General features: G+C 40.5%; 1 protein-coding gene across 1 annotated transcript in view; it reads left to right on the top strand.

Moving 5' to 3' along the window:
• Positions 1-10,701: 10,701 nt before the first annotated feature.
• Positions 10,702-14,168, top strand: part of LOC127979376 (cyclin-dependent kinase 6) — a 36,035-nt gene continuing 32,568 nt past the window's right edge. Inside the window, exons 1-2 of the mRNA XM_052584797.1 lie at positions 10,702-11,273; positions 12,600-12,926. Coding sequence (XP_052440757.1) covers positions 12,703-12,926 — 224 coding nt within the window. The 5' untranslated portion in view covers positions 10,702-11,273; positions 12,600-12,702. The remainder of the gene's footprint in view (positions 11,274-12,599; positions 12,927-14,168) is intronic.

Consider the following 14,168-nt stretch of genomic DNA (forward strand, 5'->3'; position numbering starts at 1 on the left):
AGATAAAATGAAGTATGCTTGTGTATTTTTACTCCATAGTTGCAGTAGGTGTTCCTGAATGAATCAGCATTTTTGAACAAATCTGTTGAATGAATGATTCAGTGAGTCTCTCCTAAAGACAGTCACTTGTTTCATTCCTGCATTTCACCTTTTCTTTTTTATTAAAATTCTGTAATTTAAAGGCTTTGTTCCTCCATGAATGAAAATTCTGTCATTAATTACATACCCTCATGTCATTCCAAACCTGTAAGACTCATTTATCTTCGGAACACAAATTAAGAATTTTTTTTTTTTTGAAATCCGACAGCTCTCTGACCCTCTACAGGCAGCAAGGACAGTCAAGGCCCAGAAATGTGTAGTCCACATGACATCAGTGATCCAACCTAAATTTTATGAAGCTATGAGAATACTTTTTGTGTGCAAAGAATGCAAAAATAATGACTTTATTCAACAATTTATTTTCTCCCATGACAGCCCTCTTCCATTATCATTTATGGAGGGTCAGAGCATTCTCGAATTTCATCAAAAATATCTTAATTTGTGTTCTGAAGATGAACAAAGGACTTATGGGTTTTAGAACGACATAATGACAAAATTATAATTTTTGTGTGAACTATCCCATTAACGTTAAGAAACCAATGCTTTTGCAATGCAAAGCCTTTCATACAGCTATATGTGAATCTTGAATTCATGTTTTTAAACCAATCGGTTAATTGAATGATTTAACTGCTTGCTAATCTTTCCTGAATTAATGAGTGTTTTTTTAAGGATAAGATGAACAAATGACTCCGTCGTGAAATCAGACACTTGTATGGAATTAGATTTGGGCCAATAATAATGAATTGAACTTTTCCAGAAGTGGAGAAATGTACACATTGAGAAAGAAGAAAAACAATCTGAAAATGAAAACATTTAACTAAATACCAAAATTGTAACATGGTTTTCAAAATAAACTACATTCTTGGTTAACTGTTCTAAGTTTCCTTTTTGTTTAACATTGTTTAATTCATTTTTTTTTTGGCATAAATCTAATTCCAAACAAACCCTCATCACCACCTATTATCTTACAGACATAAAAATAACAATCCCCACCACTAATGAACAGACTGGCAGATAAACAGTCAGGTAGACTATATATGTCAGGGTTTGCAAGGGAGGAACTCAAGTGCAGACAGGATTCAACACAAAAGGGTTTATTAAATACAAAAAGGGAAAACAAAAACCCACGAGGGGGAAAACAAGGGCTAGGGTAAGGACTAAATAACCAAACAAGACAGGGCTGACCAGATAAAGACACTAAACACTAACTGTAAACAAACACTCACGGTATACAGGATACAATCACAGTCACCAGTGTGGAACACATCTGAGAAGCAGATAAGTAACACAATCACAGGTACAATCACAATGACAATGAACCGACGCAAGACAGAGCACACTTGGAGACCTAAATAGGGGAAACAATCAAGACACGACAGGTGTTACAGATAGGACAATCACGACACGACTAGGATAACAAGGGGGCGGGGCAAGGGAACGAGACAACACAAGCACATGACCCAAAGGCAAGGCCATGTGCTTGTACACAAAACACGGGTCTGTCATGATCCTGCCTCAAGACTAGGAAAAATCAAGGACACGAGGGCAGAATCATGACAGAACCCCTCCCTTAAGGAGCGGCTTCCAGACGCTCCTCAAGGGAACATCAAACACGAGACATGACTGACATGACGGACTGGGACACCGACACAAACCAACAAGACATGACAAATAATAACAAAGGCAGACATGAATACACGACGGCAGGGTTAGGGTGACAAATCAAAAAAAACAAACAGGGAAGGGGAGGAGGCGGGACCACAAAGTTCATGGGGGACAGACCAGGGTGAGTGGGTGGGGCAGGAGTTTTAGGAGGACAGGACGAAGGCTGACGACGGGGGGTACGGGCAGGTCTGGGTGGTGAGGGGCGGGGAGGGGTCTCGGGACAACTGACAGGGGACATGATAGGAGCAGACAAGGGACGCGGGGCAACACTTACGGGACGCGGGGCAAGACTTACGGGACGCGGGGAGACGACAGCTGGACACGGGGGAACAACATCTACTGGACACGGGACATCTACAGGACACGGGGCAACATCTACTGGACACGGGGGGACAACAGGACACGGGACATCTACGGGACACGGGGCCACATCAACAGGATACATGACTACATCAGCAGGACACGGGGCAACACTCACGGGACACGGGGAGACGACATCTACGGGACACGGGGAGACGACATCAGGACACTCGGGATTTCTGGGGACAGGGTCTGAGGACAAGACAGGACTGACGGGGACTTCTAGGATACGGACAAGACTAGACAAATAATCAGAAAAGGCTTTAGCCGCTAAGACAATTGGCATCTCCTTACGAGATGAGATACACTGAACTAAAGTCTTTGCTGCAGAGTTGGCCGCGGCACTCTCCTGCGCTCTCACGACTGCCGACTTGCATACTGCCCTCTTCTTTGCCGGCTCGGGCACGCCAGCGCTCACCGCTGCTGGCTCGGACACACTCACCGCTGCTGGCTCGGGCACGCCAGCGCTCACCGCTGCTGGCACGGGCACGCCAGCTCTCTCCGCTGCTGGCTCGGGCACGCCCACCGCTGCTGGCACGGGCACGCCAGCGCTCTCCGCTGCTGGCACGAGCACGCCAGCTCTCACCGCTGCTGGCACGGGCACGCCAGCTCTCACCGCTGCTGGCTCGGGCACGCTCACCGCTGCTGGGTCGGGCACGCCCACCGCTGCTGGCACGGGCACGCCAGCGCTCTCCGCTGCTGGCACGGGCACGCCAGCGCTCTCCGCTGCTGGCACGGGCACGCCAGCGCTCTCCGCTGCTGGCACGGGAGGAGACAGGGTCACAGGACCGGCAGGCCCCCTCTTCCTCCTCTTCCTCCTTGGGCGCGGTGCAGAGGCCACAGCTGGGTCAGAGGCGGGTTGGGGGAGTTTGGTCTCGGGCAGGGCAGTCTCGGACGCCGAAGACTCAGAAGTTGACTCCCATGAAAACCGTCTCCCTCGTTTCATGGGGAGACTGCTGGCTGAGGAGGGCACCTCAGGACTCTGGGAGGGGCTTGACTGACCCCCCAGGGTTGCCACGGCCAGGACACGACCCTCCGGGATCGCCGGCAGCTGGGTAGGTGGGGACCTCTGTGGCTCCTCCTGGGAGAGGCTCTCCCACAGCCGGGCATAATTCTGGAGGATCCACTCCCCCTCGGGCGAGTATGGGAGGGTGACCCCCTTCCTGTCTGTGGGGGATGACATCCAGCACTGCCTCCGGAACTCCAACAGGTGTTGGAGCTCGGAGGACCTCCTGCCTGCTGAGTTCCTTCTTGGTCGGTTCATTCTGTCAGGGTTTGCAAGGGAGGAACTCAAGTGCAGACAGGATTCAACACAAAAGGGTTTATTAAATACAAAAAGGGAAAACAAAAACCCACGAGGGGGAAAACAAGGGCTAGGGTAAGGACTAAATAACCAAACAAGACAGGGCTGACCAGATAAAGACACTAAACACTAACTGTAAACAAACACTCACGGTATACAGGATACAATCACAGTCACCAGTGTGGAACACATCTGAGAAGCAGATAAGTAACACAATCACAGGTACAATCACAATGACAATGAACCGACGCAAGACAGAGCACACTTGGAGACCTAAATAGGGGAAACAATCAAGACACGACAGGTGTTACAGATAGGACAATCACGACACGACTAGGATAACAAGGGGGCGGGGCAAGGGAACGAGACAACACAAGCACATGACCCAAAGGCAAGGCCATGTGCTTGTACACAAAACACGGGTCTGTCATGATCCTGCCTCAAGACTAGGAAAAATCAAGGACACGAGGGCAGAATCATGACAATATATCAGCAATCTTGGTACAGCACCCAACCAATCAAATTTGAGGACCATACCTTTTGTATAATTATAAATACACTTGACAATTGGTGTCTTTTATCGTCTACTGCTGTCGCAGCTGTTCTATAAAACCAAGAAACGTGACAAAATCACTAACACACAGCCTCTTATTTCATCACTCAATTCATCCCAAACAGAATCGTTGTTCATTTGAAAAAGTGGGATCATAGTCTCTTCAAATAACCATGCCACAATATGATGTCATATGTAGAGACTAGAGGTAAAACAGGCCATGTCTTCATGAGGTAACTGAGATTTGAGAACTCCAGCTGCTATAAATCATTTTGTCAGGTCAAATAATTTTGCTCAGCTGTGGTTAACACAGCGCAACTACCCACCTGACCTCCCACAGGCATTCACACAACTCACGTGTTGCTCTCCACCCTCACAGACTGAGTGGATTATGAGATGATGAACATGCTCAGAGGGAAGCCAGGGCAAGTTTGCACTTAAGTGACGTAATCTAAAGAAATGGTTTTCCAAATATGCAGCATGCTATACAGACACATGCGTTAGCTGCCAGATAGAAAGAGCCAGAGGTATTTTGGCTCAGGTGGATAACTCTGTCACCGAATTATTCGAAAAGTCAAGCCAGATGGGATTTATTCAACTGCACAAGCACACATTGCTTCACTAAAAGGTTCAATGTTACATTCTGCAGTTAGCACAACCGCGATTCATGTAAATATGATAGATCTCTAAACATTTTTTTAAGAGCTCTTAAACCTTATTCAAGTCAATCATTCAAGTCTCATGTGTCTGAATGAAATATGATTGGACAAAAACTGATACTGCATAATCCATAATGAAAATAGTCACTGTATAATGATTTATATGCAAATTTAAATCAAAGTACTGCTAGCGGCAACTTCAAAGACCCAATCAAAATCTTTAAGATAAAACCATATTTTATTTATTTTTATGGCATACATAAAAGACGGAATCATGAAGGACTATAGGAGTTTATGTCTACAATATTTATACAGCACCGTTAGTTAACATGTTGCACAATATGGTTATAGTGACAAGGCAATAACACTAAGAGAATATGATGTTTCCACTGGAATGTCATTGTTGACAAAGCAAGCAAAAGCAAAAGCTGTTGCTAAGCAGCAACATCAGATAGCTTGTACTCATCTTACACAAAGAAAATGACACCAACACACTTCCTTCACAGTGTTGGTTGCTTCGAAGTAAATATTTGCAGCAGTGCTCTGCAAAACTAATGTAACAAGTGGTGTTGGTACACACTAATTTCATTTGTCTCTGCTTCACAACTTCTCACTTGCATATGAAAGAAATGATCTCTCAGCGTTTGACGTAATTTTTTTTAAAAAGAACCTTTTAACTTTGTGGCGACATTATAAAAATATATATAAATAAAAATAACAACAAGGCTTAAACTATGACGTTCAATTGCAACAAGTGAGTTCATGAGTCCGTTTAAATGAATCATTAAAATACCCACCCAAAGAGTCATTTGTTCACGAATAAGATTCATTCAGCTATATGCTTTTAATCACTAAAAAGAACCCGTTCTCAAGAGGTATTATTTATTTATGAGTGGGATCAAACTATTTGCTATGTATTTTATCAAATGCAACCATTGAGGTAAACTCAACAGAAAGACATATTTTGCAATTATTTCTAATAAAACTCTAATAAAACATTTTTTAAGCCAACCCTACTTATTCAAATTCAGTAATATCATTGACTAATATTCACTTCTCTGCACGCGATAGTTTGAGCGTCACCCTAACTGACCCCCAGTTGAACTCTCACAGTATTTCACACATGCAGTGATGTACAGTACACTGAATTTCTCCAAACATGCCCTGGTTTTGGAACAGTGCTTCATTTTCACATGAATGTGAGGAGCAGCTGTCAGTTTAGAAAGTTAAAGGGGCAGCTCTGTGTGAGCTCTGCTAACCCAAGGCTCGGAGCCGAATAAACAGTAGACAGCTGCCCTGGGACAATGGCACCTCAGTTAATGATTAATGCTGTTAATGAACAAATCAAGAAAGCTCTTGATACTTGCCAGAATTCTTTACTCACAGCCAGCAGTGTGCTGACCCTTAAAGGCCCCTCGTCACGGGACTGTGGTAGAAGTGCTTGGGGAAGCAGAGGCAGACAATTTCAGTCACTGTTTGTGTCATTACAGTCCCCCTGAAAAACGGCAGATACGCATGAGTCAGCATGGTATGGACTGACTGTGTTTTTCATGTTTAAACAGTACTAATGCAAGGTTGATACTGAGTTTAGCTTCAAATGCTGATGTAATCATCACAATATACGCAATTTCCTGTGCTGAGAGAGCTTCTGCTTAGAACATAAATACAGATCGGCTACAAAACACAGCGTTAGCATTGATTCTCCGCTGTGACAGTGAGAGCTTTGAGATCTATGGGATATCCTCGCGATGTTTATTCCGCTTGCGCGCGGTCCCCTCACAAATCACTGATAAATGGCTATTCATGTAAGTGATAACAGATGTTGGGGTCTCACTGAGAGCCAGTGAAAGTGTGTTCTGTATGATGTGTAAAAGCGCTGTGTGTTCAAACCTCCACTTGCAGAGGTGGCAGGTGTTCCTCCGTTCTCCGAAAAAGCTAGGTTTTATGTTCCTCCTCAAGTTAGTTGCTTGGTTTCCATGGAAATGCTCAACAGAAAGAGTCTTGTCTTAAGGGGCCTGTGCCGGGGAAGGCTTTACTAGCTGCCTGGACCGGACATTAGTGAAAAGGGGGGAAAAAAAGGGGGGAAAAAGATGAAAAATCAATCCAATATGGAAAAACAACTGAGCATTGTCTCTGTGCCTGATGCTGAGATTGAATGGAGATGTTCAGAGCAGATGTTTCATATGAGAGAATGCTGGGATTTCACAGCACAGATAGCGTCACTGAATCGTCTTAAAATGGCCTCTTTATAAGAAACTATTTATTTGTAACAAACATTTAATAATAATAGAACAGCCTTTCAATTGTGCATCTATACTGAGAATAGCAAGACTTCCTGAGAATTAAAAGGAAACATCAGGAAGAATCTAGATAACTGTTTTCATATCTGTTAAAGGGTTCATTAACTGAGAAACAAAATTCCATTGATCTTTTGACATCATTGTGTTCTAAAAGCGTTTGGAATGTTCTGCATGATGTGATAGTGTGGATAAGCACCGCCTCCACAGAAGAAGATCTTTTTTTTTTCACTGAGCACCAAATCAGCCTATTAGAATGATTTCTGAAGGATCATGTGACATTGAGGACTGGTGTAACAGATGCCTTAAATTCAGCTTTGCCATCACAGTAAATAAATACATTTAAAATAGAACAAACAAGTGATTATAAATTGTAATAATATTTCAGAACATTACTATTTTATTGTATTATTAATTAAAAAATGTAGCCTTGTTGAGCCTAAGAGTCTTATAAAAACATTAAAATCTTACAGACTCCAAACTTTAAAATGGTATAAGCAACCTAATTGGGTGAACATTAGCCACATCTGAATGAGAATCCCACTCCATTTCGTTATTTTAAAGGATTTTTCAAACTGTTTGTCCACACAATAAAGTCAACAGGGTCCAAAACAACATCACTGGACCCTTTGACTTGAATTAACCTTTCACAAAGAGCTTGATTGACAGTCGATCTGACCAATCATAACGGCACCTTTCCTTTCCAAGGCATAACTCTTGTCCGACAAACAAACCAAGACAGGAGAGTGGATTAACTTTGGTGGACTAAAACTTGAAAAATGTATTGACCTCTTTCCGCAGTTGAAAAAAAAAGTTCTGATGTTCATTCATGTTTATTTTGCGCTTTAAGTAAATGTGAAAAAGATGATCGGTTCACTTGTCACTTAAATCGATCTGTCACAACACATTAAAGAGCCACAAAATGGTAGCCAATTTATTTTTTGAATTTCTTTAAAAAAAAAAGAAGGTATATTACTGTCATTGTTCAGAGAGCAATGATTTTTTTATATATATAATCTTCAACTATATAGGTAAACCAAACATACTTTTTTATTATATATATATATATATATATATATATATATATATATATATATATATATATATATATATATATATATATATATATATGTGTATATTATCATTAACAAAGCACACAGACACTGCGTTTAGGGTGTGGTCCGCAGTTATTCTCTGCACTGAGGGGACAGTCAATCGACTAAGAGTAACATGAAGACTGTCGGGATCACTTTCCCAAATGCTGCCTCCATGTGTGGCTGAATCTGATTTGAGAAAGCCGATCTGAGAGGCTGCTGTCGGGCCGACTGGTGTCTGGTTAGAAGTGTATGGGGTGGAAAGGTAATCTGGTAGAATGTCACCTGTTCTCCACTGGAGAGAGTCTCTCTTACATAGACAGACTGATCCCCATCTGCCACTCAAGCTTCTCAAATAACTGCAGAGATTGTCATTTAAAAAGCACCGATAGTGTATGATTGGAGCCTTTCATCTGAACTATACGGCTTACACTCTGCTCAACCAGCAGCCATTGTAATGATAAGCAAAGAATATGCAAAAAGACACATAAGGCGATTTAACTTGTTCAAGAAATGAAGTTTTATAGATTCTTTTTTTTTTCTAATTAGAACCTCAAAACACATTTGCATCTCATGATTCTCTTATATAATCATGTGTGGCAATATATAAAAAAATAATAAAAAGTCACTGAAAAATACAGTTATTTTAAAGAAGTAGCAAAAAAAAAGAAAACAGGAAATTCTTACCACATTTACATATTTAGGTGTTTTTTGCTGACTAAATTATGTTTTTAATTTTTTTTTCTGAAGCATGTGTTTGTTTTCATAAACCATTAACGCTTTTACTGGGAGACAGTTAAAATGCCTTGGTAAGTGTTAATTATCTTAACCACAAAATTCCTTTTCATCCTTACACAAAAAAACAAAACAGCACACACCATGCAGCATAAATCTCCCAGAGCATTTCATTTGCTCATTTTTTTTATCTCTGTATCCTCGTGTCCCCAAGAACGATGTGATGTTATATATTTAGATAATATTGCTGTTTTCTGGTTTTAGATATACATTCAGTGACTCATTTGACTCTTGTTTTATGACTTCGGTCTCGCACAGACTTCACCCAGAATGTGTGACTGTTTTTCCTTTTTTAAAATGACTGCTGAGGCATGGCTTAAAGGACAGGGAGCATACCACACACAAACCAATTTAATTGTTTTGTTTTCCACTGCCTAATAAGCATGTGTATGCATGGTAATGTATTCAGTCTGGGAAATGGCTCTCAGAGCTCATTTAAAATGAACAATCACGATGCATAAATGTACAGGGAAGCCTTTGCAGTTATTGGTTTAGAGCCCATTGTGTGTAATGTGTGCTTTGTGATGCAAAAAAGTTGAATTTTAAGTTGACAAGAGGGGGAACACATGGGGAAACTGTATTGGCAGACAAACCTAGCTCAAACTCATCATCTGCCCCCATGCTGGACCACTCTCACTCAAACCAACGAGCGTTCAGTTTCTCTGAATACTGAAGACGAGCAGATTCATTCACCTCATCCAACTACAAAGCCCCCCCACCATATACCACACAATACAACTCATTTAGGAAGATTCACCCATAGTCTTTGCCTGATTATCAACACTTTTCATTTTACTGTATTTCCTCTTTAAAATGCAACAGAGACAGAGCCAAGAGTGTTTTATGTCAAAAAAAGGATAACATTTATTGGCAATATTTTATTTACACAGTAAAAAGATATAGAATCCTTCATCACACACATGTATATAATTTTTGCTGGGCAGTCTCTAGACAAGACAATATACAAGACAGGAGTGCAGTATTGATCAGCAAAGGATACATGGATAATGTGACATTGAACATGAGCCCAATTATGACAATAACTGCAGTCCTGATGAATCTCCTTCAGTTGTGATCCCAACAATTTTGTAAAAAAAAAAAAGAAATGCCAACTTTCTTGAACAGTGATTAAAAAAATAGAAATATAGGCTACTGATAACTTAATTGTTTAAACGGGTCACATGATGATTTATAATTCACCATAAATAGACTGGCTGTCTGACCAAATATTGTACTGGCAACACTGTCTACAAAATGCCATCAGCATAACACGTATGATACTTATATATATATATTAGTGCTGTCAAACTATTAATCGCAATTAATCACATCCAAAATAAAAGTTTTTCTTTATGTGTGTGTTGTGTTTTATATATATATTTACTTTTTGGGTAAAATATTGTCAAGATTATGTTTTTTATTTTTATTTTTTTTATTATGTTTTAAAATTGCTGCTGCTTATCTCATATAGGTTAATCATTCTTTTTACTTAAAATGTAATGTCCTTTTCTTTTCTTTTTTTACTGCAGTATCTTTTTTGTTGTTTTTATTGTAGCATTTTTACATTATTTTTCTTTTAAACATTTTGTATCACAGGAATGGGAGCTCATCTTATAACTCCAGTGCAAAAGGCTTATTTTTAACAACATTATCTAACATATGAATATCAATAGTGCAAAGTCCATAAGGGTTGTTACTGATTTTGTATTATATGCATATATTTTTCATATATATTTTTCATATATATATATATATATATATATATATATATGTGTGTGTGTGTGTGTGTGTGTGTGTGTGTGTGTACACACACACATTCTTTTAGAACAGGCAATCTGTTTCCTCACTAATCTGGATGTTCATATCCACAGAGTTTCATTAGATGAGCTGATGCATCCAATAACCTTTCCGCGTCCCAGCTCTTTCCCCCGCGGTGATCCCGTTTTGACACCAAGACAAAAGCAAAAAAAGCAGTTTGAATGGTGAAGGAGCGAGCAGGCAGGGAGAAAGCATGAGGAGGCGGCGAGTCTTTGTAGTCTGTGAGGAATGCGGAAACTCGCCTTTTTTGTGTCAAACTGCTCTGAAGGGGGTCAAGGCACATTCAGCCAGCGTGGGAAAGCGAGGAGCAGACCGAGCACACACACGCTGCATATTCCTGCATAGATGGGAAAAACATAAGAGGGGAAGGAGTGCCATTGCAGATCGATGAAAATCAGTCCCCTTATTATGCTCTCCACTTCCTTGAGGGACTGATCGGACGATCTTTCACTTAATTTGTTCTTGCAGAGGTGGTGCTGCTGGGAGATGGGGCTTAGCGCGTGCACCATCCGACTACCTGTGTGGCCCGTCGCGAGGACACTGCACGAGCTGTGATGCGTGTGGAGACGCTGGGAAACTTACTGAAGTTCGTGAATGACGCGACACTCCGGGCGGAATATAACAAACAGGGTAACTATCCTCTATAACTACAACTCCCATTCACTTGCGATACTTCTACATTTAGTGCGCGTGTGTTTGTGCATATGGGGCTTCGCGTGCACGCTAGATGGATCATTAATTACACGTTCATGTTGTTTGAGTGTGGAAACTAATGTAGGCGCTTTAGTTCAAGCTTTTATTGAGATGCACAGCTAAACAATGCAAACAGCAGACAACCACGTGCTCAGGGCTGTGTGGCACAAAGAAGAGCATGGACAATCTTGTCATTAGAAAACTCGGTCCGTTTATTTCTATTGACAATATGCGCATAGGTTAGATTTAAAGCTCGAGTCTGTTACAGTAGCTATTGTACGGAAGAGAGTTAAATTAGGCATACCTGTGTCGACGCAAGATTAGCAAGTAGCCTAATTATGGATCAGTGATGTGAGGTTATTAAAAAACAGTTAACGTTAGCTAAATAAAATCTGAAATGCATACAAAATCATTTGAATAGACCTTTTCTGTGATTAACTTCTGAATTAAAGGCTAGTTATAATTATATACCTATATATAATTTATATAGGCTACATTTATTATTTCGAATAATTTTTACTTTGAATAAAACGGACATATTTATAATTTTGAGGGGCTTAAAGAGAAAAATGTCAGGGGGGTGTAATTGCTCCGAATAATTTTAAGTAGCCTAATTAAAAGTTTGTATTTTTATTTTTTGTTTTAACTCTTTTTTTTTTTTTTTTTTTTTTTTTACATTTTATAATTGTTTAAAAGTAGGTGTATATATATATATATATACACACCCCCTATTAAATCTGTCCCCCCCCCCCCCCCCCCAAGTCAAATCAAGAAACCTGGATAACTTTGTCAAATTTGACAGAAAAAAATCATTATATTTGTTTAAAAATATCATCCTTGGAAAGTGTTGAAGCACTTTGTAAAAGTAATGATGAAGTTGTGTTCAACCACGTGTTCAAACTGCAAAGTAGGCAATTAGTACAATGGTTACGCCACTTGACACGTTTGGAGTCATTAGTTCGAGATGCCCTGAACACAGGCTGAAAAAATAAATAAATTGCACTTTAACTAGACCTTTAAAAGATTTATCCTTTATATCAATTGGGACATCATCATTCACCTAGGCTTTTCTTACTCTGTACTATATATATTGATATTTAACAGAATTTCCTTGATATGTGGCTGTAAAGGCGGCTGAGCTTTGTGCATGTTGTATTTATGGGTTAAGCTCCATGTCTGTTATCTTCAGTGCATAGATAAGATTTGATTTAACTGATCACATTGGTGTTTACCTCTGTCTCCTTCTGTGCTCGCGCTCTACAGGCAGTGCACGTGCCAGCGCCGCTCTCCCAATAATGCCTTTGTGAAATATCCGCGAGCTCGTCACGTTTCGGGATTCCCCGCAGTACCCTCGCAGCGAGAAAAAATGGACAAAGAGAGCTCGACCCAACAATATGAGCCGGTGGCTGAGATCGGCGAAGGTGCTTATGGAAAGGTGTACAAAGCACGGGATTTGAAGAACGGGGGCCGCTTTGTAGCCCTGAAAAGAGTTCGGGTACAGACAGAGGAAGAGGGAATGCCGCTTTCAACCATCCGCGAGGTGGCGGTGCTGAGGCAGCTGGAGTCCTTTGAGCATCCCAATGTGGTCAGGTAAAAAAATAAAAAAGTGGGGGGAATGGTGGTGCTGTTGATTAGGGATGCATGACAAGAAGTCTGTTTTAATTTTGTTTATAGATGCTAGCTTAACATACTTCCTCATGTTGTATGTATTTCCTGCAAGGGTGTAGGTTTGTTTGAAAATAAGACATCTTACAATGAACATATCCTTGATATCATAATGTTTTAAAACATGATTAAAGGAGTGAGGAAGAAGACATTGCACATTCAGAATGTTTCTGTTAAGAAAAGCCTGGTGCTACGGTGAAAATAACTTTATTCCTCATATTACGAGTTTCATTTCCTGCACTTTTTTGTGGCACACAATATTAAATAAGACTGCTGCTGACATATCCTTTTCCTGATTTCAGAGGATACTGTACTCAAAATCCTGTCACATACCTATTGTTGCAGAACTTTTAAGTAGGTTGCGTTACATTAAGTACTTTTGGTCCCTCTAGTCAGAAGGAGATCTGGTAATGTGTTATATAGGGGGTCAGCTGTCACATGTTCCTATCCGTAAATCTCAATGACACTTCTGTGTGTAGGCAATAGGCATCCTAAATTGTTTGGGGAAAATTGGCCAAAAGTGGGTTCAGACATATATCACGCCTATGATTTCCTGTCGCGTCATTTTGCACTCATCGACCCTTGATCAAGGGAGATCCCCTAAGAACATCGAGAAAACCGAGACACTTGATAAAGCTGCAAAAATTTGGTGGATTCGCCTCCATCAGCTTCTTCTCTCGCGGAGCATTATGCCCACTCAGTTTTGAGTTGCTAAATGGGGGGAGCTTGTTATTAAATTCCTAATAGACCGATATATTGACTAATTTGAAATTACTGGCATTGGATGATAGTCTTTCTAACGTTTTTTAGAGCATTAAGTAGTTTTAGATATTATTTTACTGAATTTTGAGAAATATATTTTGTACATTTAGTGTTACTTAAGCTTCTCTTTTCCTATATTGGTATCAGCATTGGTCCCTGATGTGACCATATTTGCTAATCTCTAACCATAATGCTAAAATGACTCATCGTTCATAGGAATAAAAGATGATTACCTCTGCAACAGATTATCTAGTTAATCAAACCACAGTGTCTTCTCTCTTTGCATTAAAGATGAGGATGTCTTCAGGGAACAGCTATGCGCCTTCCATTGTTTTGATAAGTGGAGTGTCAAATGCAAATCGTAGCATTAACACATGCACTGCTCTGACAATTCACCTTTCCTGG

Source organism: Carassius gibelio, chromosome B19, assembly GCF_023724105.1.
Source record: "Carassius gibelio isolate Cgi1373 ecotype wild population from Czech Republic chromosome B19, carGib1.2-hapl.c, whole genome shotgun sequence".
Lineage (NCBI taxonomy): Eukaryota > Metazoa > Chordata > Actinopteri > Cypriniformes > Cyprinidae > Carassius > Carassius gibelio.